The sequence below is a fragment of the Pezoporus flaviventris genome, unplaced genomic scaffold, assembly GCF_033815535.1.
Source record: "Pezoporus flaviventris isolate CSIRO_AGI_PZ_B2104156 unplaced genomic scaffold, CSIRO_AGI_Pfla_v1 ptg000036l, whole genome shotgun sequence".
Taxonomy (NCBI): domain Eukaryota; kingdom Metazoa; phylum Chordata; class Aves; order Psittaciformes; family Psittacidae; genus Pezoporus; species Pezoporus flaviventris.
In genome coordinates, this window is record NW_026892584.1 from 45,480,151 (window position 1) to 45,504,246 (window position 24,096).

Genomic DNA, 24,096 nt, shown 5'->3' on the forward strand with positions numbered 1-24,096 from the left:
ACATGATCACATCTTAATTTTGATCGATAAATACCGATCCTCACAGACTACACTCGTATCAGTTTATTAATGCTTACAGAAGCCTTACAAACCTTAAGAGCTCACATTTAATTCTCAGTAACACTAAAACAGAAGAAAATAAATGGTAGCCTGTTAAGCAGAACTACTTTTACAAAATTATATTGTTTTAGTAAACCATTAAAATCACACATCTGTGTGGTCAAATTTGCATTTAGTATCCTATAACTGAAACACAGAGCATAGAAGTAATATTAAATGTGCAGCATTCATAAACAGCATTTCCTCTGCACCCAGTATCACCGGACAATGCTGTTAGGAAAACCAGGCTCAGTACGCAGTACTAAAAAGGCACAGCTCACATCATACCAAAAATAGTCAGTTTGCTGGTGGGTTTTTCTTAACCATGTGAAAACAAGTAAGAAACATTCATCTGAAGAGTTTTTAAACACAAACAAAAAGTTAACATGCATTAAACATACTCTTATTTGTTCCTATTGTGGAAACTACACAAAAGGCAAACACTTATCTTAGATCCCTGTTAAACGCTAGACACTTACCTGTCTCTTAACAGTTTACAGGAGAGGTATGATGGGACTGTAACAAACCTGAAATGGATTGCTGAGCCAAGCTGACAACAATCCCAGTGCGCATGTATTTGTATATGCAACTGAAAAATGAACACACTGACAAGGAAGTAGCACAAAATCTTGCATTTAAGGAATGCCTATTTTACAATTAACTAAAGTTTGGGCTTTCACAGACCAGACACGCTAATTGAAACATAGCAAAAAGCTATGCAACAGATTTTTCAGTATACTAGGATGTCAGCAAACATATTACTCATTTCATTTAGCTCTCTCTACTATGCTTCTGATAGACAACTGTTCTTTACATGAAGCAGAAAAATACAAAGCTGAAAAATAAACACTCACCTTTCCAGGTGATCCAAATGCAAACAGGCCAAGGTCTTCATAAGAAGTGACAGCTGTTAGCAAATGAAAAAAAGCTAAAAATACTTCTAACTTTAAAATCACTTGAGAGCTCCAGCTTTGCTTTTTTTTCCCTTTCTAAATGAATATAATCCAGGACAGAATTAAAGGAGTATTTTATGGCATTTTTTTTATTTACAAAATAGCTTTTATATACACCTGTAAAATACAGCTATATGCTCATTCAGAGACTCTTCAGAAACTTCACTGAATGTTAAAAATAGTACTATTTTTTTTAAAATAGTAAGACATGACAAACTGCCTCCTCCCAGAAACGTTTGCAAGTGATACTTACTATAGGTGAAGAATTCTGAATTTAGCCCACTTTAGCACCACTGGATACAAGATATTCCCATATTTTGTTACACTTTCTTTTTTCAATGAAGATGACAGAGGATCCATCTTCTTCTTTATACTATAATAAACATCAATCACCATCTTGCCAGTTTCAAAAACTTGGCAGTATTATTTTCAAGAGGGCTGAAAGTAAGCACCTTCCTTAGTTGAAATATATTAGTAAAAACAAAACACACCAAAGCAAAACCAAAAATCCTGCCCTTAACTGCACCTGACTTACATAATCACATTAAAATAGCCTGTGGTTTCCCCTATGCTTTTGTCGAGTTTTAGCTGAAGCTCACTTCTAATATTGCTGGTAACTCAAACCAATCCCTCCTCAGAAAGAAGGAAGTCATATTAAAGTTTTTCATTGTTGATCTGTATTTTGTTATGAGAAACTCAAGCGATATCAAAAAGATGAAAGTATTCTGAGAAACACCACTTACTTTCTCAGTATATAATAAAACAGTCCACAGCTGTAAATGCCTCAAAGGGTAGAATTAATTTCAAACCCACATAATTTTACTGCTGCAACACTTGCTTTCTCTTCTTTGGTTCTATTTGGTTCAGTACTGCTTCTACTCCCATCACATCCTAATATAGGGCCCTGCCCTGCAATCTGAGCTGCTGGGGACAGACCTTCACACCTGAGTGAAGTCCCATTGAAGTAAATGGGACAACACACAGGAGACGGGCAGTTCGCAGAGATTAGATGACAGGACTGGAGGCTCACACCGCCTACTGCCCAAGTTTAGGCGTTTTTATTTCACACAATCAGAGCAATGCTCCAGAATTAAAAACAAAAACAAAGAAAACCAAACAAAGCCAACAGAAAATGTTCATTAATTCCCTCATATGATTTTCTCATGGGCAATGTTTCACATTCTAGTCTACTACTTACACCAGTACGCTTTAACAAAATAAATGTAATGACAAAATTAAATGAGCCAGAGTCAGCTCTCAGCACAAACCTGATCTAATCTCTTCTCTGTTGTTACACTAATACAAGATGTAACTAAACAAGTACATCTTACTAGATGTCACCCTGTGTTTTTCTTAGATTTCCATTTATAAAATTGTTGTTCACAAGAAAAAAAAAAAAAACAAGAACAAAAAAGGCATTTTAGAATGCTATCTCCAATGGCATAAAAATACACATAAGGTAAATGCTGAATGTACTGAGTAGAGAGTTGGTTTTGGTTTTTGGATCACATGGATCAAATACACGGCACCCAAGTATGACAAGGAAAAAACAGAACAATTTTTTCCACACAAATCCAAACAGCAATATGAAACCTTAAAGTATTTTCTATAGTAATTCTGTTTCGGTAATCAGTTTAGTCCTGTGAACACTGGGAAGCACTAATGCTTAATCACATTACTGCTGTAATTTCAAGGATATATGGAACAAAATATTAAGCACCATTGCTATGAACGAGTTCTGCCTGATTGGCTTGATTTCTGTTACATTACTAACGTTAAAGGGAAATTATCCATTTAAATGCAAAGTGAAACTGGCAAGTAAGGTACCAGCAATATTCATGACTAACTCAAAAGGAAACATAAAGCCATGATGAAACTTAAAAGTACATCCCACTTCAATTCCCAATTCCTCTAATTTACAGAGTAAGCTTAGCCTTCGACAGCCCAAACCCCAAAACACCGTAGGTCATACTGAATTAACACCAGGAGAAAACATGGACTAAACTAATTAAAAATCGAACACTTGACAGTTGGCAATATTTTTCTTGCTAAGCATTACGGCCTATGCAGATCATGTGATTTTGTCAGAGTCCAAACCAACATAATTTAAAAATTGAAGACACTTACTTTTAAAACGACAACCAAAATGCCTATGCTTAATAAGTCCTCCTCCCTGGTTAAAATTCAGTATTAGAGATTCATTTTCAGAAGGTATTTTACAGGTCAGCTCTCTCCTAGAATTACTTCTACAATTGTACTTCTAGTTTACAAACCCTTCTAAGGATTTTTCTTCCTGATCCTTTAAATTTGTCTAGCTCATTTTTTTAATATTAAAAAAAAAAATCTTTCCAATTTGTTGCCATGGTTTAAACTTAATACGGTAACATTGTTCACAAATGCATGTAGGTTTTATAAATAAAAATACTGAATTATGTACTTTGGAAGCAAACACTTAGATTTTGCTTTGTCAAGGCACAATTAAAGGCACAATTGTCAAGGCACAATTAAAAATCTTGCTTTTTAAAGACAACATTCCAAGGAAAAACATGACATGCTATCTAACATTCAATTATTTCAATGATTTACAGGAATTATTGAAAATACAATCTGAGAGAAACCTTATTTTAAAAGCTAAAAAAAAAAAAACAAACCCAAACCAAAAAACCCAAGGCCGTAAATCCAGGAAACTTATCTAGACATAGTTGTGGTGTTCTACCTGACAACATCAGCTGATAACTAATTACTAACTGTAAAGTCCTAGTTTCTTTCAAGAGAAATACTTCATCCTATCCTTTCAGTGGTATTCCTTGCTTTCAGTTGTGTGCATTTAAAAAATGCTTTTTTGAGGTGGACCGCTGCCTTTGGACAACGACAGAGGAGTTAAACCATTCTTGTGTATTAGGTCTCCAAGTTCACCACACCAAAAGTTTTCCTAGTTTGAAATGTTTAAATCCTTAATTTCCCCTCTCTCACTAATAGTTCATTTTCAAGGATGGCTTTATTTTAACAAACAACATACTACCACTTCATGCCCATATAATACAGAACTTTTCAGCCTCAAATGAGAGGTGAACAAAGAACATAAATTTTTATCTTAACTTCCCCCTTTTTCTGCTTCTTATGGATCTTTCTAGCTACCTGCTTTAGGTTTCAATTCCTTTCCAATAAGCAGAGCTCTAAGAGAACAAAAATTACCAAAGACTTAATCCCAAATCATCAAGCAGCCAAAAATATCAACCATAAAAGTAACCCTACCTCTGAAGAATATTTTTAAAGAATGTATGAAGATCTCTCAACAGATGAAGACAGGAGCAGCAGATCTAAGAATCAGGAAGCAATCATCTGAGAGACCAAAGCTATCTACAGAAAACAAAGCCAGTAAGGAAAGAAACGGAAGCTTTCTCGTACCACCTTTGAAAAAAGGAAAACAGATGAATGGGAAACAATAACCAGGTGACTGAAAGAGATGGAGACTTCCTGTTATAACACAAAAAGATTGTGTACAAGAACCCAAGGAACTAGGCTTGTTTCAATTAAAAGAAGAATTAAAACAAGTTATCAGATTAGACTGTAGATACTAGAATCTGCTGTTTGAATATGCTTTTCGAATATAAGGCAGTGTAATTACTAAGGACTGCAATGTGACTTCTCATCTGGTATCAAAAAATCCTGTAAAAACATGCATTTGTAAAGTGCCAGGAGAATTATGATAATCCAGTATCATTACAAAACTCAAAAGGTATCCATTTCAAACCATAAATAATATATATACTACAAATAGAAGAATGGAAGACTGCTATTTTATTGCTCTTAAGCCTTCACTGAAAGCAATACACTGAAGTAGCACAGTTCATCAGCACCAAAATAATTTTGCCACAGAAATGCAGGATCTATCTTTTTGGAAAGATGAGAGAGGCATTTTGAAAAATAAATAAAAATTGAGAACCTAGAAACCAGTCAGTCTGGCACTGACTTTTCATTAGAATTTTCAAAATCATATTTTTAAATGGCAAACAGTAATAGTTGAAAACATTAAATATTTCAACTTCAGTGACTCAGACTCCACTATCTGGTAACATGCTGTTAACGACAGTGATTATACTGGGTCACATCATTGTGATATAGGGGAGGAAGTATTTCAGAGATAAATCCTGTTCACTTACCAGTCTGAGTGCACATACTGAGCAGAAGAAATACAGAGTAAGAAGCAAGGCTGGCAACAATCAGCAGCAAGATACTGAAAACCACAAAATAGTCACAATTAAAGCACTTTCATAAAACAATGCACTTTCAGAAAGCTATTTCTGCAAGAAGTAAGCTACCACAAGACAGGATTTCCTCATTTTATGGCTTGTATCTGCTGACTATGGTTCATATGGTCTCTGACCTTCCCAACAGTTGCCAAGTTGCTTCTTGTATTGTTCACCAAAGCATGTCACACACTATAGAAGGTGAAAGCCTGACAAATCAATTATAAAAAGAACATTAAGAATGTGCTTAAACATACACAGACAAAGATTTACCTCCCAGTGAAGTGGATCTAACGCTTAGAAAATGGTAAAAGTGACAATTCTGGTCACTTTGGCTCTGTTATCCATAGGTTAATATGTACAGCAAGCAGAAGTGCAATCAATAAGACAAGCAGATTCACAGTTTCCAGATATGCAGCTATCCTACTCCTGAAGGCCCATTTCTGGAACTAAAAGAGATGGCAGCTTGGAACATAAATATCAATCTATTAACAGTAATGGCCAAGAAAATGCCACAATTTAATGCACTGTCTGGGCAGTACTTAAATTAGGCCGGATATGAATGACTAAACCAAAGAAAGAGGAAAGATCTTATTCAACAATGCTGAAAAGCACAAGGTATTTACTTCTTCCCCAGTTTTTGCACAGGAGTCTTAGCAATCAAGTTTTGTTCCATTTAAAAATACAAGCTGAGTTTAAAAATAAGTATATGTACAAACTGAACACTTACCTAAACCCCACGATCCCCGTGTTGGCCATAGCATAGGATAAGCCAAGTATCCCACTTCCTATGATAGCATTCATTAAATTAAATACTGAGAAAGCAAAGGAAGAACCATGACTTTGAGAATCCTGTGGAAAGTGCAGAACAAAGGACAATTAGTGCATGAGGTGTTTTGGCCTTTTGTAGGAAGAATGTAAGGGAGGGGGAAACAGTGAACTTTCCCTTCCCTAACCTAAATCAGAAATACCTAAAGTACCTTTTCTCATTTTAAGACCACACAAACCCTCGTGCACATACAATAACATATGCTGTCCCATAAGGTTCTCAAGAAGTCCACATGCTGAGGACGGCGACACGGGTGCTCAAAAAGAGAGCAGGGCGGTTTATACTTAAAAGCAGGCTGTTCCTACAGAAGCAAGGAGCATAGCAAAAGACAGCACTCCCAAGCGCTCGGCAGTCAGAGATCAGACGGGTCAGAAGCAGGCCCAGGTGTTCCGCTTCACGGGCCCGGTGCTGCCCAGCCCTCCCCGCAGCGCTCGCCGGGTATCACCCCCGGGAGCCGGCCCGCACAGCCCCGTCCGCCCTACACCGATCCGCCCGACCTTTGAGCCCGCCGGACCCCGCCCGGCCGCGCTACCCTATCGTCTCTTCCAAGCCAAGCACGGCCGGGGCAGGCGGCAAGCCGCGGGGAGCGGGACCCCGTGGCAGAGTACTCGGAGAAAGCAGAGCCGAGCCGGTATCCACCGCCCCCCCCGACGGAGAGGGCCCGGGCAGTTCCGCGGCCGCAGCTCCATGAGAGCTCCCCACCGCAGCGCCAGCCACACCCTCACATGCACGCTGCCCGGCGGCAGCAGCGGGGCAGACTCCCCGTCCTCATCCGCCTCCTCCTCATCCTCTGGCTGCTCGCGGGCGGACAGATACCAGCCCCGCTCGGCCCAGAGCTGCCCGGGCCCCCGCGGCTGCAGCGCCATAGCACCCCGAGCCCCGCCGCCTCGCCTCTGAGGGGAGCGCCCCCGAGGGGAGGGGCCGCGGCGGAGGGGGCGGAGCCGAAGAGCCGGCCCCGCCTTCTCCCTCGGCGCGGCCACGTGGCGTCACGGCGGCGGCGATGACGTGAGGTCGTGCGCGCGGGTGGGCTCGGCATGAGGTGAGGGCAGGGGACGCTGAGGGGCGGTAGCTTCGGCAACGGGGAGGCCTAAGCAGGGGGTCCCGGTGCAGGGGGTCCCCTCGGCGGCCCCGGCCTCACGGCTTCCGGACGGGGCTGCGCAGCTCCGCCAGCAGCGGGCGGCCCGGGCGCTGCGGGCCTGAGGCGGTGGCTGTCAGTGGGGCTCCCCTCAGGGAGGGGCGCTGACCCCGGGGAGGCTCCGCCCCGGCGAGGGTCTCTTCACCGGGTGGGGCCTCAGCGGCTCGCGGGTCTCTGTATGTGGTGATCGGCGTTCCTCGTAGAGGCCGGGGGGAGCGGGCAGCGGGTAGCAGGTAGCAGGCAGCAGCCAGCAGCCAGCAGCCCTTCAGCAGCTCTCTCCTCCCTGATTTACCTCAGGTTACTCTGGGGGCAGAATGGGGCAAACGGGGACCTCGGTTAGGAGGGACAGGTAGGCCTTTCCATAATCAGTCTGGGACGTCGTCTTCCGAGGGTGTGGGTGCAGTGACACCCAGCCACACTTTTATATTGGGGATTACTAATACCGAGAAGCCCGTGAGAACTAGGCCAGCAGTTTCCAGCTATGGAGAAGGGGAATGTCTGAGGAAAACATTGGGATGCTCAGGCCCTGGGATGAAGGATTTCTCCTCTGTAGCAGACATGAAGAATGTAATGTTTATTTTTTGTCAACAGGGAAAGAAGATGTGTGTTGTCAAAAACTTGGCTTAGGGAAATGAGCTGGGAGATGTAGGGAGTCCCAGCAAGGAGCTGGGATTTGCAGGGGAGGGAGGATGGGAGTAGGGTCAGCTTTGCTAGGGCTGGTGCTCAGCTCCTTTTTTGAAGAAGAGACCATATGGCTTGTTCCCCTGAAGGAGGGCAGTGCCTTGTACATCAGGGTGTAGATGTCTGAGGCAGGCAAGAGAACCAGTTTCCTGTTGGAGCTAGTTTGCGTTTCTCTTGTCAGCCACCAATCTTAGAACAAACTTCCCAAGAAGTGAGGAAAAGCGTCAGCCTCTCACAGCACCTAAATCATCAGTTCCCATCTAGGAGTACTGACACTGAGTCAGAAAAGTCGGGCCCCTTTGGGCCATGTTTAGTGTAGGAGCTATTTAAAAAGAAGCGTAAAGCTACATTTCAAGTCCCCATCCTATTAACTGTACAGAGGAGTTCAGTTACTTGAACAGACATTACTAATGCTCCTCTGTACCATTAGGAGAATTCTGCATTTAATTAGTGGTCTTTCTGATGTGCATTTTGTGGAGCAAAGACACTGTGGAGTGTGTAACCCCTTAACCTGGAGGCAGAAATTGCTGAAGAGTGATTATGACCACTGTTGCTAATAACTGTTTTCTAGCAATCACTGCTTGGTAATAAATCTTATCAGAGACAGAAGGGATCCAAAAGTAGGAATAAGACAGTAGAAGTTTTTCCATTTGGCTTACTGAGCTTAATATCACATTTATTAGAACAAAGGGAGGTCATTGTTTTTTGGCAGAAGGGGATTATGTCACTGCTTAAAGTTAATGTTGAAGTCTAAAAGTACATTTGCAGGAGGACAGAAATTTGTGGTATATAATTCATAATAAAGAGCTTTACTATGAACTATTGTGGATTGTTTGGTACAGATGGAAATTCTAGTATAAGAGAACAGCAAATCCATTTGATTTGCAGCCTTTTTAATGGAATGATTACATAATGTCTATAAAATGAATGATTTCTCTTCTAGGACTTTATGGAGATTGGAATACTCTGCCAGACTACTGAAAACTAATGATTTTAGGACAGCTGCAGCAAATACATCATTTCCAGCAGTTTGGACACTGCTGGCTCGATATTCTGGCATAATACCTGGGCTCTTCGTAGTAGTTAGAAAAAATAGATTTTTTACAATGCCTGACACTGTGGAGGATAAAGCTGACCTCAGACTGTATTCACCACATCCTGGAGTGCGTGGGATGACACAACTTGACAGAGAAGCTTTTAAAAGGACAATTGTTGTTCCAGTTCTGAAAGTCAAGACAGAAATTGTATATACTTTGTTGAAGTCCCTAAAACACGTGGTACTCCAGCGTCCTGGTCTAAAGCGAGTGATTGAGGATCCAGGAGATGAGAACAGTAGATTTCTCATTCTGGATCCTCATAAAATACCAGAATTCTCATTGGGAGAATCAGAGCAAGAGGTATTAAACCAGCTTAATGTTCATCCTGAGGTGTCCAAGTATAATTTGGAGCTGACTTATGAGAATTTCAAGTCAGAGGAGATACTAAGAGCAGTCCTTCCTGAAGGTCAAGAAGTCACCTCTGGGTTTAGCCGTGTTGGTCACATAGCTCATTTGAATCTTAGAGACCATCAGCTTCCATACAGACATTTGATTGGTAGGTAAAAGAACTCAAAAAAGTAATTCATATATTTAATATATTGTTAAAAAGACATTTAACAATTATTCTACTGATAAGTTATTTATCTGTACAAATAATACTTTTGAGGGCTTTTTGTTGCATTGTATTTTGACTTTAAATAGCCTTTGCCAATGCTGTAGCTGTGCACAGGTGTAGTCTCTTCTCTTACAGTAACTGTAGTCTCACTTCACGGAGATTACATGGAGTAGTGGATCAGGGTAAAGTACATGCCTTAGAAAGGTGTCGCATCTGCAACCCCGAATCATCAGAGGAAGGTTGTTCTAATACTTCAATTAACTGTAAACTGCAGTGTTCATATTTCTTGTAGAGCATTAAAAGATTTTGGTCCCTTAACCGGAATATCTTTTGCCCTCTCTCAGGCCAAGTTATAATTGACAAGAACCCAGGCATCACCTGTGTAGTAAATAAAACCAGTATTATTGACAGCACATACAGAAATTTTCAAATGGAAGTGCTTGCTGGAGAGAGCAACCTGGTAACCAAGGTACAGTTGATTTTCTCCTCTTATTTTAAATTTAATGTGCTAAACCCGAAAGACATCTACTGGACAGATGTGCTGAAGAGATGCTGTTAAAACTGATCCTTTACATGGTGCCCTTCCTGTCACCTGTTTTAGAGTTGGCAGTTACTTCTGCATTCACTTGTCCTGGTCTGACAAGGGTAAACTCACAACCATAAAGATCATGAAGATACGTATTCTTTGAAGTTCACAGCCTAGGTTTTAATGATCTAGAACAGCATGTCATGATATTTTACTGATATGTGACAGTAGCAGGTTTCTTGCAGACATGCTAATTACAAACTTTGTAGTAGGGGGTGTTGCTCACTCTAAAGCCAGCATATTTTATGGATTTGATCTAAGAAATTGCTGTTTCTTCATTTCACCAAGCCTTGTGCAGGGGCTGGTATTGAATGTAAGAATGTGTTTCTAAATCTCAGTGGCTTTGTAATGTAGGCAAGATTTTGCCTGTGCCTTTTCCCTTTCCAATCAGCAGCAAGACAAACCTCATTTCTCCTGTGTTTTGACATTTTTCAGGTGTGAAGAACTACGTAACTGCCATGCAGGGTTTCTTGGCTTTAGCTGTAAACTTGGCCACTGGTTCGACCAAAAAATATTTTTCCTAACTGTTAGCAGTTCTGTGCTTTTAGAAGAGAAAATATTAGATTACTAAATGAAAAAGATGTCTAGCTTGGTAGAACATCCTGTACATGCACAGAGAAGGCATTTGAATCGTCAAGGCAGAAGTGACAGTCAAACACTATGCAGAGGGTATTAGCTCATTGAGCACACATCTAGCACACCACTGAGCTGCACACTGAGCAGTACAGATGTTTCAGTATGTTTCTTGCTGGCAAAGCAAAAGAAGCAGTGATTTGGATACAAAGATACTTCAATTCACAGTCACACAATTCAAGTGTGGTGGTGCAAAGTATTATCTTGCATCCCGTTCTCATCTGAATACATTTTCTTTTTAGGTCTGTTCTTAAGTTAGTGCTCATCCCAAAGTTTGGGTTTGTATCAGTTTCTAGATGCTGTCACCTTGAGAGACAAAATATGGTATTTTTTCAAACTGCAGGGTGGCTCCCAGGGACTTTGAATTTGGGTGACTGTTGCCATTTGTGTGCTGCATCATTCTCAGATGCTTATTTACTATGTGGACTCCACTGAGGAGAGCTCAAGGCATATTCCCAAGGTCTGCTTTCAATAAAGGAGCTGTCAGCCAGCCACAAAAAAAAGCCTCAGATTATTATCTTTTTAAATGGTAAATTTAAGTTGCTGTTTTATTTCCACCTGGTGATTGAGACATCCATAAGCTAGCCATCTGGATTGCCAGTTGGAACATTCCTTATTGCTATTTCTGTTGAGTAGATCTGTTTATACAAGTCTCATGTTTAATATTAGTGGGACAAATGTCAATTACATTTTGATAAAGCACCTTAATTTTTAGCTGTCTTAACGACTGATAGTACTTAAATATGCCTGCAATTTGAACACAGAGGCTTAAGCAAATGTCTTGGACTTTCAGGTCAAAGAAAATAATATTGTGTATGAATTGGACTTCTCTAAAGTCTACTGGAACCCACGTCTCTCCACCGAACACAGTCGTATCGTTGAGCTTTTGAAGCCCGATGATGTCCTTTTTGATGTCTTTGCTGGGATTGGACCTTTTGCTATTCCAGCAGCAAAGAAGAAGTGCCACGTATTTGCAAATGATCTCAATCCTGAATCCTACAACTGGCTCCTGCACAACTGCAAACTGAACAAAGTAGATGACAAAATTAAAGCATTCAATATGGATGGCCGGGACTTCCTGCTGGGGCCAGTAAGAGAAGAACTAAGTAAAGAGCTCCCACTTCAGAAAGAAGGACAAAAAACCTCTTTTCACATAGTTATGAATTTGCCAGCTTTGGCTATTGAATTTCTGGATGCTTTCCGGCATCTCCTGGTCAGAGAACCATGTGGCACTGCTGGTCTTCCCACGGTGCACTGCTATGGTTTCTCCAAACACGAGAACCCAGCCAAAGACATCCAACAGCGAGCTGAAGCTTCTCTAGGAACCTCCTTGGATGGGCGCTGTTCGACTTACCTGGTTAGAAATGTTGCACCCAACAAGGAGATGCTGTGCATTAGCTTCCAGATCCCAGTGGATGTGCTGTGCAAGAGGCCCTGCCCTGACGAAGGTAAGGAACAAACCTACGTGGCACATGGATTTCAGGCTACACCTTGTGCTGTCTCAGGCTGGTCCCACCTTGTCAGCCCTGTGGGCCACTCCAGCCATATGACAAGGATTCTGTATTTGGTTGTGAAGTGTGGAGGCTGCCGGCTGGAGCCTGCACATGTGCGGCAGCTGCAGGGCTTCACGCGTGCTCGGTGACAGCGATCCGCTCTTCTGATCCCAGCATGAGCCTCCACAGAAAAAATGGTGGACTGGATAGGATCATCCCACAGGCCATAAACCAGAGTTTTGTGCCTTAGATCGCATTCTAGGGGAGGATAGGGTGTCTAATGCCAAGCACACATTTCTGAGAGCTGAATACTTCAGAACTGGAGCTTCATTTTCACCCAGGGTGGAATGGCATGCTTCCAAGAGATGGGTCCCAGTCCTGACCTTCTCCCTTATGCTTGTGCTGACTCAGTTTAGGTCTGGAGTCACTGCATCAGCAGAATCAGCTTCTGTACAATTTAACTGGGAAACAGATATCTTTAATTGAGAAACTAGAGATCTTTAATGGTGTATATGAGCGTTATCTTTTCATATAATCAGTCATTTCTTGAAGCACTTGCAGAAACTCATTGGTTTCAGTGATCTTGGGCTTTCCACTAGGTGAGGAGGAGGGAGAGGGGAGACTTTTCAGCCTGCAGTTACGTGAACTGGAGGAAAGAAGGTTTTGATGAAACTTTGATGCCATGAAACTTATTTTTACACTCTTGTTGGGTAGCACTGAGATGTAGGTCAAAATGTACCTCAGTACAGGTTTTTTGGAAGTATTTAGTAAAAATCCCCATTACTGCTGTAACAGTTTTTGTTCATGACTAACAGGTAATCCCAGTTTTAATTTTCATCTCTTCTTCTTAAATCCCTGAAGTGTTACATGGTTTGTGGTTTGGTTTAGTTCAGTCTGTTTAGCGTACTTTAAATAATTGACTTCTTTTAATGTTCTTCCAGCAAAACAAGCCTCCAAACGTCTGTGCACCAGCAATGAGTTTTCTGAAGACAAATTTCTGAGCTGAAGACTAGAGTTACGGTAACTGCCTCAGTAGTTTAAGAGGTACACTGAGATTACCTCCGGTTTACTCCTTGAGTTATTTGAAGCATACTTCCTATGTTGCCCATCTCTGGTGCCAAGGTGCAGAATGCATGTTGCAACTTCCCTCTGTCAGGCTCCCTTCCTGCAGTTACCTTTTCTTGGTTTTCACTGTGGGATCGGTGAGCAGATTGAAACTGTTCTTACTACAAAAAACTAAAACTTTGCTTTTATGTAATAAATGTGTTTTGGTATTTTTTCTGCTCTCTGTTGTTTCATGCCCCATGGTAGATCAGTGGCACAGGCCACGAGAGTTTTCTGCTATGTCACTTTGATAATCTGGGGCTTGTGGTGAAAACAGATTTTTGTATTTTGTTGGGACTTGTATAACGCTTGGTTGGATTCTCTCTGACAGACGGGTCTTGTGTCTAAGAATATGGGATTAGTGCTTGCAGATGCACTAACAGCTCCTGTGTAAGTGACATCACCTTTCAAAAACCTGACCCAAGATACAAGAAGGCCCAAATGGCTACAGGTACTTGTTCTTAGGCTTCTGAGTAAGAAATGCTTTTTAACACTGAGATGTACTTAGGGATTGGAAGTAGTCAGTTGGCTCTTAACTTACCATTCGCCCACCATTAAAGCAGGAAAGACTCTAAAATTGTTGGCACATCTGCAGGTGTTGAAGTGCAAGACCCAGTACCTGGTTCAGTGGTCTCTTGCCTTGAACCGCATCCTCCTGTGACTTCCCTGCCCCTGCTGCCTCCCAGCCTTCCCCTGCCTCCAATTCCTCCTCTGCTGCAGTCCCTGGGTGATCTTGCTGACTGGCTGCTTGTATTCTGCAGGGATTTGAAAAGCCTCTGCCTTTGATGGCCTTCACTTACACATCCAGACTATTGTTGGGCAATGTCAACCACAAACAGTTTATTTGGACAGAGGCCTTGGTTCAGCCTCTCAGTTTCAGACATTTTTCTTCAGTCCCAACTCACGCATAGGAACTCAGCGAGCAAATGTCCATCACCTTAGTCCTGCTGTTATGGCTCTTTCACTGGAGCCTGCAGCCTGGTGTCCTGCTTCTCACCCAAACAACTGGTGAGGCCCAAGGATTTTGCATTACTGCCTTTCCCTTGGCTCCGCAGCCAGGGCTTCTGAGCAGGCCTTTGGAGGTCTGTTGTCCCTGGACTGCATTTATCAAATCAGGGGTCAAAAATCATCATGACTCACTCCTACTATCTTGAAAGCTGCTGTATAGGTCCCTTCCCTGGCCTGCTGCTCCAGCCCCAGCATTCCTCTGCTGCCCTTTAAAATAGTATCTCAACAGCTTCGATCTGTTTTCATCCTGTTGTCAACGACAGGCACGTTGTACCCTCTCCCCACCAGCCACTGCTCCTTGAAAAGCAATGTGTGCTGTGGTTGCTGTCTGCTACATTTTCTGACACTGCTGTGTGATTTCCTACCCCTGCCCTGCAGGTTTCTCGTAAACATTCAAAAGCTGCTCTTGTTCTTCAGCGCCCTCCATGAACCCTGCTGTAGCAACAAGGCCCTCACCACGCTGGAACAATGTAGCCACCCTGTGATCCACACTAAGGGGACTGTCCATACTGCTGGAAACTGCAGGTCCCTTTTCGGGCATTGCTTCACAGTCCAAATTTAGGACTTCCTGGCACTCCTGCGCTAACAGAAACCTGGCTTTAATCAACAAAATGGGTTAGTAAATCTTAAATGCGTAAGAAAGAAATATGTGGGGGCTGGAAAAAGAGACAAGCCAAGTGAGCCTAGGAACACTGTCAGAGTATACAGGGATGCAACAAGGAAGGCCAAGGCCCGCTACGAATTGAGTCTGGCAGAGAACATTAAGGACAACAAGAAGGGCTTCTCAAAGTCATCACCAAGCATGTAGAAGAAATCAAGTCTGCTGGTGACATGAAGCTAGGTGACTGGCTGGTACACCTGAGGGTTGTGCTGCCATTCAGCAGGACCTTGACAGGCTGGAGAACTGAGTGGAGAGAAACCTAACGAGGTTCAGCAAGAGCAAGTGCAGGGTACTGCACCTGGAGAGGAAGAACCCGAAGTACCAGTACAGGCTGGGGCTCACCTATGAGAGAGCAGTTCAGCTGAGAAGGACCTGGGAGTGCTGGTAGGTAAGTTGACCGTGAGCCAGCAGCGTGCCCTTGCAGCCAGGAGGGACAATAGTATCCTGGGGAGCATGGGGAGGAATGTGGCCAGGTCAAGGGAGATGATCCTCCCCCTCTACTTGACCCTGGTGAAGGCACATCTGCAGTACCATGTCCAGTTCTGGGCTCCTCAGTACAAGACAGACAAGGAGCTACTAAAGAGGGTCCAGTGAAGGGCCACAAGGATGGTCAGGGGTCTGGGGCATCTCTCTTATGAGGAGAGACTGCGGGAGCTGGGCCTGGTTAGTCTAGAGCAGACTGAGAGGGGATTTCATTAATGGATATAAATATCTCAAAGAGAGGTGCCAGGAGGATGGTGCCAGGCTCTTGAGTGGTGCCCAGTGACAGGACAAGGAGCACTGGCCATAAACTTAGTTTCACTTCAGCAAGAGGAAGAATTTCTTTACATTTAAGGTGGCAGAGCAAAACAGGCTGCCCAGGGATCTTGTAGAGTCTCCCTCTCTGGAGACATTCAGAACCCACCTGGACATGTTCCTTTGTAACCTGCTTTAGGTGGCTCTGCCTTGGCATGGGGTTTGGACCAGATGATCTCCAGAGGTCCAGTCCAACCCTAATGATTCTGTGAAATTTTGGCACCTCCCTCCACCTCCCTTAGCAAAGAAAGCACTGAGTCTGGAATAGAGCTTATTCTTCTCTTTATTACAACACAGAAAAAATTCATTCATTAAATGCACTCCTCAGAGCAGCATTAAACAGCTATTAACAGATGACCCATAAAACGTGGGCCAGGCTTTATTTACTCTGGAGGCACACACTATCCTGAGCGGTTTCCAGTCTCCTGCAGTTTATACACACATCCATGGCAAAGACCAGTCCTGCCACAGGAAGACCATCTCTGCTGCAATTAGTCTACATTCTGCTATAAGGAGAGGGGAAGGAACATGTAAAAACAGCAGATGAAGTGACAAGGGTCGTCCCAAAAGCCACATGACAAAGGGAGGTTCCTGCTCAAAGAATCTCTGAACATACAATCAAATGGAGCTTATCAGGGAAAAAAAAAATAACCCCAATTTTGACAACGCTGATGACTTAGCCTTGTATCAAGGCTTCTCAGATTTCTTGTAGAGAAACTCACTTGAAGGACTTCCAGCTAAAGATCTGTTTTCCAGACAAAGGTAAGAACCAAGGGACATGGGTAAGGATCCTGTACAAGAGTTGTGTCAGACAGTTCCAAGGTTTCTCATCTCATCCAGCTGGCAGGAGGAAAACCCCACTTGTCTAAACTGGAGAAACTAGTTTTATGGGAAGAAAATGTAGGCTTGAATACTGACACTAAATGTTATAATCAAAATGGCATTTAAATGCCTGTGCAGATAAAACCCTGCAATAAGAGTAAAACCACAAACTTTTTTATTGAAGTCTGGCTTTAAAAAAAAATTCCAAGTGTATTTCTTTAAACCTCAAGCATACACAGCTGAGTTATGCACATCTTCCATTAGACATGGCTTAATGCTTCAGCCTCTGTCAGCTCCATGACTGCATGTGCTTCATGACTAACAAGTTTCCCTCTATACAAAAATGCACTGACATTTTACAAATGCTGTTATTTCCTCTAACACTTACACACAGCTGGTTTTACACAGAATAGGGACTGCAGTGTAGCCATTGTGCACATGGCAGCAATTTTACTCCTTGCTCCGTTTGGTGTCCCTTGATCAGAGGCTGAAGCATGCCGGCTAATTGGGGTGCCAGAATAGACCACTGAAGGCATCCTGTAAGGCTCGGCTGCAAGCAAGAGAGGAAGTGTAGCCCCCAGCGACATCCTGGGGAGAGGCGGCTCGCACGTGGGTGAGATACCTGAAACAAAGAGAAGCAGCATTTCAGAGCAGAAATAAACACATCAGACACCTGTGTGGTTCTCAGCACAGTCAGGTCAAAGATGCTTTTTGGGAGAAAGCAAGGACATGGAGCTGCCCACTGCTAGCCACCTATGAAGGGATCAGTATACAGCTTTACTAGTTGAAATGATGGCAATGCCGATGGACCTTCAGACAAGCTGCCCAGCAAACACACTGAAAAAAACTGGCTCTGGCAACAGGCTGCACAGAGTTAAGAACACTCACTGGGTTGCATTTTGGTACTTGTTCTGGGGGCAGGGCTGCATTTCTTTCTTATAAGCTGATGATGACACAAGCTTTCCTGCACTCCCACAGGAGTCAGTTTCAGCTCTGTCCAGTTAGCACTATGCCCTCCCAAGAGCCAACCATGCCGATTGCTCTGATAATGACAGGGCTAAACTTTCTGCTATCACGTCTATCTGTATCTGCACTAAGTCCACTGACACCAGGTAATTAGGTATGTGGAAGGCTGTCATTTTGGCTGAAGCAGCTGCTGAACTGCACCATGATTTCATCATCATCATCATCATCTAAGGGGCATGTAGCAGTAGGACAAGGGGAAAGGATTTTAAACAGAAAGAGGGGAGATTTAGATTAGACATTAGGAAGAAGTTCTTCCCTGTGAGGCTGGTGAGGCAGTGGCACAGGTTGCCCAGAAAAGCTGTGGACGCTCTATCCCTGGCAGCGTTCAAGGCCGGGTTGAATGGGGCTTTAAGCAACCTGGTCTAGTGGAAGGTGGCCCTGCCCATAGCAGGGGGGTTGGAACTGGACGATCTTAAGGTCCTTTCCAACCCAAACCAGTCTGTGATTCTATCATCTTTGCCACCAAATTTTACACCAAACCAGCCAGGCTGATGTCGAAACATTCTGCCTGTGCTAGCCCTGCTGCAAGCTCTTAGCTCCCCTCAGCCCCTTCTGAGGGCTCATACCCAAGAGCTCCCACTAAAGGTGTCTGCTCAGGAGTATGTGGATGGTTTCATTCAGTGCTTTAAGCACAGAAGTCTTTGCATCCCATGTAAGACAGATATAAGACAAGGTTCTTGACTAGTTTTGCACCAAAACCATTTCAAATACAAAGACAGCCACAGGCCCAGCACAATCAGCACAATGACCGTCCCAAATTCCAAACGCCAGATAAAATACCATAAATGAGAACTGCTTTTCAGAGTGGCCATGTGAGCCTCTGAGCTTCAGCTAGCTGTTTTGATTCATTGCTTGGTACATGTTGCTCCTGGGAAGGTTGAGTCACTCCACCTCTGGCTTAGCAATTCAAGCATAAACTTGCAAAATGCATACAGCCTTTTATAATGTTATCCTGAGAAACCTAAACCAGCTGCACTTCTGGCAGGAAAATACAGGACCACCGGTAAAATATCCAAAACAGTTGCATCTTTTAATTTATGACTGTACACTGTTTCCATAAAGAGTATATAAAACAGGTCAGATTTTATAGGTAAGACATAATAAACAGTCATACCCATTGAAGCCATAAATGTGTAGAAAAAGAGATTACTTAGAAATGATTAATTACAGTTTTAAAACTGTATTTCTTGCACCTAATAACCACAATGCACAGACATGAGCAACATTTCTGAGTGATTGCTGGTGATACTGAAGCTGAGAGACTGAATTTGCCTCCTGTGGCTGGGCTGAGGTGAGCTCTGCTACTTGGTACCAACGTGGGACAGAGCCCGATCCTCACTGTTGGACATGGGCTCCCATCAGCACAGCAGAGACCCTGGGGCATAAACCCACTTCACAGTGTTTCGTCCACAGGGAACTGACAAACACAGCAGCAAAGCCGGTCCTTTCTCTTCATCTACAGGGGAAGCTGGTCTACAGAGAGCTCTGGTTTGGGGGGAGAACGCACTTAACGGATTTTGACTTCTTTTTTTAACATTTTTATTACTTGTCCCTTAATATTTTAGGAGGAAAATCTCATCCTTCCCAAAGGCCTTTTAGAACTGCTGTATAAAACAAGAGCTCCTTCCCCCAGCCAGTAATGATGAAGGAATACTGACAACAACAAATAATTTCCTTCAAAACACTGGTTTGAAACTATCTCCACCCTCCAAGCCAGAGAGTCTTATAAAAATCAATTCCCTCTCAGATTTCACATCTGTCATGGCTTTTTTCATTGCAGAAACTTCAATTTTCCACTCCTGCGTGGAGCAATCCAGAGAAAACAGGGGATTACTTTATGTTTGTCCATTAACAAAGGTCGGCTGTGTTTTTCATTACTTTTCTTATCATTTGTTACTTATACAGCACTGGAAGGAGAGAGAGTCTATTGTTTCCTTTTTTTTAGGCCACCTGAAATTGGGGCATTAGTTTCATAACACAACCTGATTTACAGCTATTACAGCACTTACGGTTAATTGGTATGTGATCTCTGAAGCAATACAAAATCATTGATAAAAAGACTCCTATCAACTTTTACTATGGCAACCTGTGTTAATTACCCTTCCTCCTGTGGAACAAGCATGACAAGCTGCTGGCTGTCAAGTGAGGTCTTTATTTTCTTGTTAAGTATCTGAACTTACTGCTCTTGACTGTTTAATTACTGTGGTACACCAGGCAATTGCAAAGAATCTGCCACTCCGAAGCCACACAATGAGAAGTGAATGTTTTGCCGGCTTTTCCCTACCAATCACCATCTGTGCAGCCTGAATCCGGCTGTGCCCTTCACAGGAGAATCTCTCTGAACTGGATTCCTGGGGTTTCTGGCAGAGGTCAACACATCTTTTCATGTACACCTTTACAACAGCAGCAGGAAGAAGCGCCTGCCAAGTTTAATTTCCAAAAAGTCAAGCTCCGTTAGGTCTTGGGACCTGGAGGTAATTGCTCTCACTAGTTAGCAAATTCCAGCACTCTAGGTCTGTTTTTCATAGGTTTATTTTAAGTATCTGTAAATCTTATAAGCAGAAACCAGGAAAGAGAGGTTTGCTTTTTCTGGTGCAGAGTTTTTTAGTGTAACTTGTTTTTACTGCAGGGAGACTGAAGTTAAAAAAAGCCTGCACCATTATTTCTGAGCAAGGCTAAAGGGCCGTGTGTTCTCTGCCCCATGGTTTCACACTTCTCACTGTAATGCCTGCACTCCACTTCGGGCTCTGCCCAAACAAGTTTCCTTTCCTTAGCTGCAGCCGTTGGATGTTGATTTTCCCCATTAACCTTTCACATCAATTAAAACACATCGTATTTTGTTCTTCATGAGCCTTCAGGGGGCTCATTCCTGACCTCTGGTTTCTCATCACCATGCAGGGAATGGGGGGGATGATTTTTAAAAAGCCTCCTGCTTTCAAGGGAAGAGGTGTAATTCACACTTGGTGCAGAGACTCGCAATCAAGCTGGTCACTCCTGGAGTAGGTTTCCGTCATGTTTTCTCTTTTCTGAAGGCTGTGTCACCATCACTTCATCAGGAGTGACGGGGACCGTCACAGACCTAACACAGCAGCTTGATCCCCTATGCCTTTCCACCCACTGCCCAGGCAGCCTCAGCACCCCTTCGCATGGCTGTTTCTGAGGCGCAAAGAACCCAACCACAGCTTGTCAGACAGTAACATCTGAGACCACTGGCAAATGTGCCCTCACTGCTCCATAGGGCAGTCTTGTTTCAAAGTTGCTCAGGAAAGACCTCAGAAACAGAGAAGATGGAGAAACAGCACAATCAAACCAGGCTAAAAGAAAATCAAAACAAAACCCAAACCAAAACCACCACACACCAAAACATCCAACCAACAAGCCAACCCCCCCCCCCCCCCCCCCCAGTACTTCACCCACCCAACTGTAACTACCAGTACTTGGGATTATTTCATACCACCTTCACCATCCATCCACTGGTGTTCCTGCAGATGCATCACTAGAGGTACATGTGGAGTACTGTGTATTTGGCAGGCAGATTGTACTTTTTTTGATTTATTAGGTATTTTATTGGGGTGAAGAAAAGAAAAATCATTCAAAAACTGTTTAACAGAAGAAAAAAAGATCATGTAATTCTATTCCACAGAATAGATTTACTGCTCATCTGATTATCTGCATTATCCAAGGTAATAGGGCAGACATTAGATCTGGGAAATCTTCCAGATTCATCAATATAAATAATAAATAGTGGTTGCATGAAAGCAGGAAAATACTCCAGTCCGGAAAATTGTGTAAAGCATTAGTGACGCAGTAGCACACACTGCATTCCTGAACCTTCCTAGAGAGAACTGTTTTCATTAGATTTACCAAGTCTCTAAGATGAACTATCAATGTATTATTCACAGTATCGCTGCAGAGACTGGGTCTTATCAGATGAGAGAAGCACATAATAAACTTTTCTGTGGCCTGTTTTCTCTTGAAGAATGCATGGCCTGGGTTAATCTAACCCCTGAGCAGGTAAGAAACTGAGCTCCTCCACTCAACTGTGATTTGTTTGAAGCAGTTCTACCACATAGTCGGTTCCATGCAGCCAAAGCAGAATTTGTTTATAGAATGAGCTGAGTTCATTGCTGTTTGTCATTACATAGCCCTGGGAAGTTCATTTGGGAACTCAAATGTGTTACTCAAACCTTGCAGACTGCAACCTGCACAATACAAAACCGATACTAAAAGAAGTCCAGAATAGCAATTCATCCTTCCACAGACTAGCTACAAGCCTGATCCCAGGTCTTCAGGAGGCAAATAGCAGTCTTTCGTCTATTTCAGGAGGCGCTCTTTGAATTTAGATCTTAACAAACCAACCAGCTATTACTGGTGTCAGAAGTTCCTGCTGACCACCAGCCAGCACAGCCTGTTCCAACATACACTGAAACTTTTAACACAACCATGAACTCCACAAGGGCCCCTCAGGAGCCCAGCTCAATGCCCCAGGTCACACTTCCAGTCTTGACAGCAGCAATACACCTACCATCAGCCACTCTTCTCCTCTGCCCTCCACCACCACAAGCTTTAAGTGGGGGAAAAAAAAATAAATCTATTTACTAGTTGAATGGGGAAGACTTTTCCCTGGAAAGGAATAGGTTGCCTGTTCCTCTCCATGGCTGCCTTGAGGAACCAAGACATCATTTGGTTGATAAATACAGCAGAACAGTTTTAATTACTTTCATTTGAATGTGCCCAGGAAGTAAAAAAAGGCACAACAAATAACTGTGGTGTGGGGTTTGCTGCAGGCACCAGCAAACGGAAGTTCCCACTGCACCAGCCAAGGGGGGCATGCTACTTGTTTCTTTTCATGCCTCTAGCTATCATGCCTCTGCATATACAACTGCAGCAATCAGTGTGAATCAGTATCAAGAAACCACTAAGCACCATGAACTCCAAATATGACAGATCCCAAGGCAGACAGAAAAAAGAATATATCCAGATTATGTCAGCCATTAGTCTGGCAGCAGGAGAAGACCAAATACAGCCCATAGTGCAGGGGTGCAAGACAATGTCACCCTAAATACCACAATGGAGTTTTGGCTATTGAAAAAGCCTACAAAAGAGAGCTACCATAACCACCACCATTGATGCCTGAGCAATCGTACTGGCAGACAGCAGACCCACCGGTTCAGATTCAGCTTAGTAAAGCCAGCCTTTTTATTAGTACTAATACTGTTGAGCTACACTAGTTTTCTGAGGTTTTAGTGAGCAGAAACTGCCCACCAAGATGTCAGATGGGCCCCAGACTCCAGCTCTTCCATGCCACAGGCTTGCTCAGCCCATTTCACATACCCACACACCAAGAAGCTGCCACAGAACAGTCACCTATTCATCCCGATTCACAGAGCTGTGCCTGGAGTTCCTCTCATTCAGACCAGCACGTGATCAGGTGAAGAAGCTTATGGCGTGCTTGTAAAGCCACCCTTCAGAGGCTCTTATTCAGGGGCTGCAGCTGTTAGAGTGGACTGCTGAAAGCACAGTTGGCATTATGAGCCAGCCCCCTGGTTCCAACTGACTTCATCTTTGACATTTCCAGGGCCTTACTTAAATCATAAAATCATAGTTGGAAAGGACCTCGAGGATCATCTGGTTCTTCCTTTCTAGGCAAGCATGACCTAGACTAGATGTCCCAGCACCCTCTCCAGCCAAATCTTAAAATGTCCAAGACATTTTTTTCCAAATGCTTGGAAATAAACATACCTGTACTTAGTTGACATTTGAGTATTTCCCTTCATAGGGAAACTTCAACCAACTTTCCAGTAAGTCTTCACCTTGCAATAAATTCTTCAAAACCAAATGCCTACTGACATGGCAGTCAGTAGACAGTCTCTATTTGTTACAATGAATACTTAAGAAAAAAAACTTCTTACTTGGGAGACTGAGTTCATAGCTCCCAGAACTTTTATTTCTTAGTTTTGCGCCTTCCAAGAAAATAACTCTGTTCTAGCAGAAATAGTTTTTCCCAGGAGGAAAGCCAAGAAACCCCCAACCCACCAAATCCATAGAAGAATGTGATTCTTTTTAGCCTCCTCCATCTGCTTTTTCTAATTAGCAGTTTGTTTCAAATGCTGTCTGAGTGTCTCTGGGCGGGAATACATGTCAAGGATGTGTGCTGAAACAAAGTTCTTTAAAGTAAGGGCTGCCACAGCACACCTCAGCTACAGTGGAACAGCACAGAGTTCTGCTACTGGAGATGGGAGGAGGGAAAAAAAAAGCCTAGAAAAGCAATATATAGCTGTTGCTGATAAAGCCAGTTCTGACTCCAAAGGTAGAGATCAGTGACAGCTTATTCCTCCCTATTTTCCCCCCACTCCTCCCTTACACCA

The 24,096-nt window shown here is 43.1% G+C and overlaps 3 protein-coding genes across 11 annotated transcripts in view; 1 reads left to right on the forward strand and 2 right to left on the reverse strand.

The window, feature by feature from the left end:
- SLC38A6 (solute carrier family 38 member 6) overlaps positions 1 to 7,061 on the reverse strand; it is a 39,207-nt gene extending 32,146 nt beyond the window's left edge. The window contains exons 1-4 of one of the 2 annotated variants that reach the window (XM_061464225.1): positions 6,857 to 7,061; positions 6,033 to 6,154; positions 5,216 to 5,289; positions 954 to 1,006 (exon numbers count right to left, since the gene is read on the reverse strand). In XM_061464225.1, the coding sequence (XP_061320209.1) occupies positions 954 to 1,006; positions 5,216 to 5,289; positions 6,033 to 6,154; positions 6,857 to 6,997 (390 nt within the window). In that variant the 5' untranslated portion in view covers positions 6,998 to 7,061. The remainder of the gene's footprint in view (positions 1 to 953; positions 1,007 to 5,215; positions 5,290 to 6,032; positions 6,155 to 6,856) is intronic. The other variant, XM_061464226.1, reaches the window with a different exon arrangement.
- Positions 7,062 to 7,097: 36 nt separating this feature from the next.
- TRMT5 (tRNA methyltransferase 5) lies at positions 7,098 to 20,575 on the forward strand. Of its 7 annotated transcripts, none has more exons than XR_009745210.1 (8): positions 7,345 to 7,492; positions 7,528 to 7,615; positions 8,891 to 9,540; positions 9,945 to 10,069; positions 11,613 to 12,267; positions 13,254 to 13,356; positions 19,294 to 19,585; positions 19,674 to 20,575. XR_009745210.1 is itself a non-coding variant. In XM_061464221.1 (7 exons), the coding sequence occupies exons 2-6, from the start codon at positions 7,581 to 7,583 to the stop codon at positions 13,316 to 13,318; spliced, it is 1,530 nt and encodes a 509-aa protein (XP_061320205.1). In that variant the 5' UTR covers positions 7,345 to 7,492; positions 7,528 to 7,580; the 3' UTR covers positions 13,319 to 13,332; positions 19,674 to 20,575. The 7 variants fall into 7 exon arrangements, 4 of the variants coding, with proteins under 4 accessions (XP_061320207.1, XP_061320205.1, XP_061320208.1 ...); XR_009745211.1 differs by having other exon boundaries at positions 13,254 to 13,332; XR_009745212.1 differs by lacking the exon at positions 13,254 to 13,356.
- The window catches only part of MNAT1 (MNAT1 component of CDK activating kinase), a 125,252-nt gene continuing 118,010 nt past the window's right edge, over positions 16,855 to 24,096 (reverse strand). For both annotated transcript variants that reach the window (XM_061464228.1, XM_061464227.1), the window contains one exon: positions 16,855 to 17,324. In XM_061464228.1, the coding sequence (XP_061320212.1) occupies positions 17,103 to 17,324 (222 nt within the window). In that variant the 3' untranslated portion in view covers positions 16,855 to 17,102. The remainder of the gene's footprint in view (positions 17,325 to 24,096) is intronic.

Coding starts and splice junctions, on each gene's coding strand:
- TRMT5 (XM_061464221.1), top strand. CDS start 7,581: ATGGGGCAAACGGGGACCTCGGTTAGGAGGGACAG. Junction 9,541..9,944: donor TCCATACAGACATTTGATTG/GTAGGTAAAAGA, acceptor GCCCTCTCTCAG/GCCAAGTTATAATTGACAAG. Junction 10,070..11,612: donor AGAGCAACCTGGTAACCAAG/GTACAGTTGATT, acceptor TTGGACTTTCAG/GTCAAAGAAAATAATATTGT.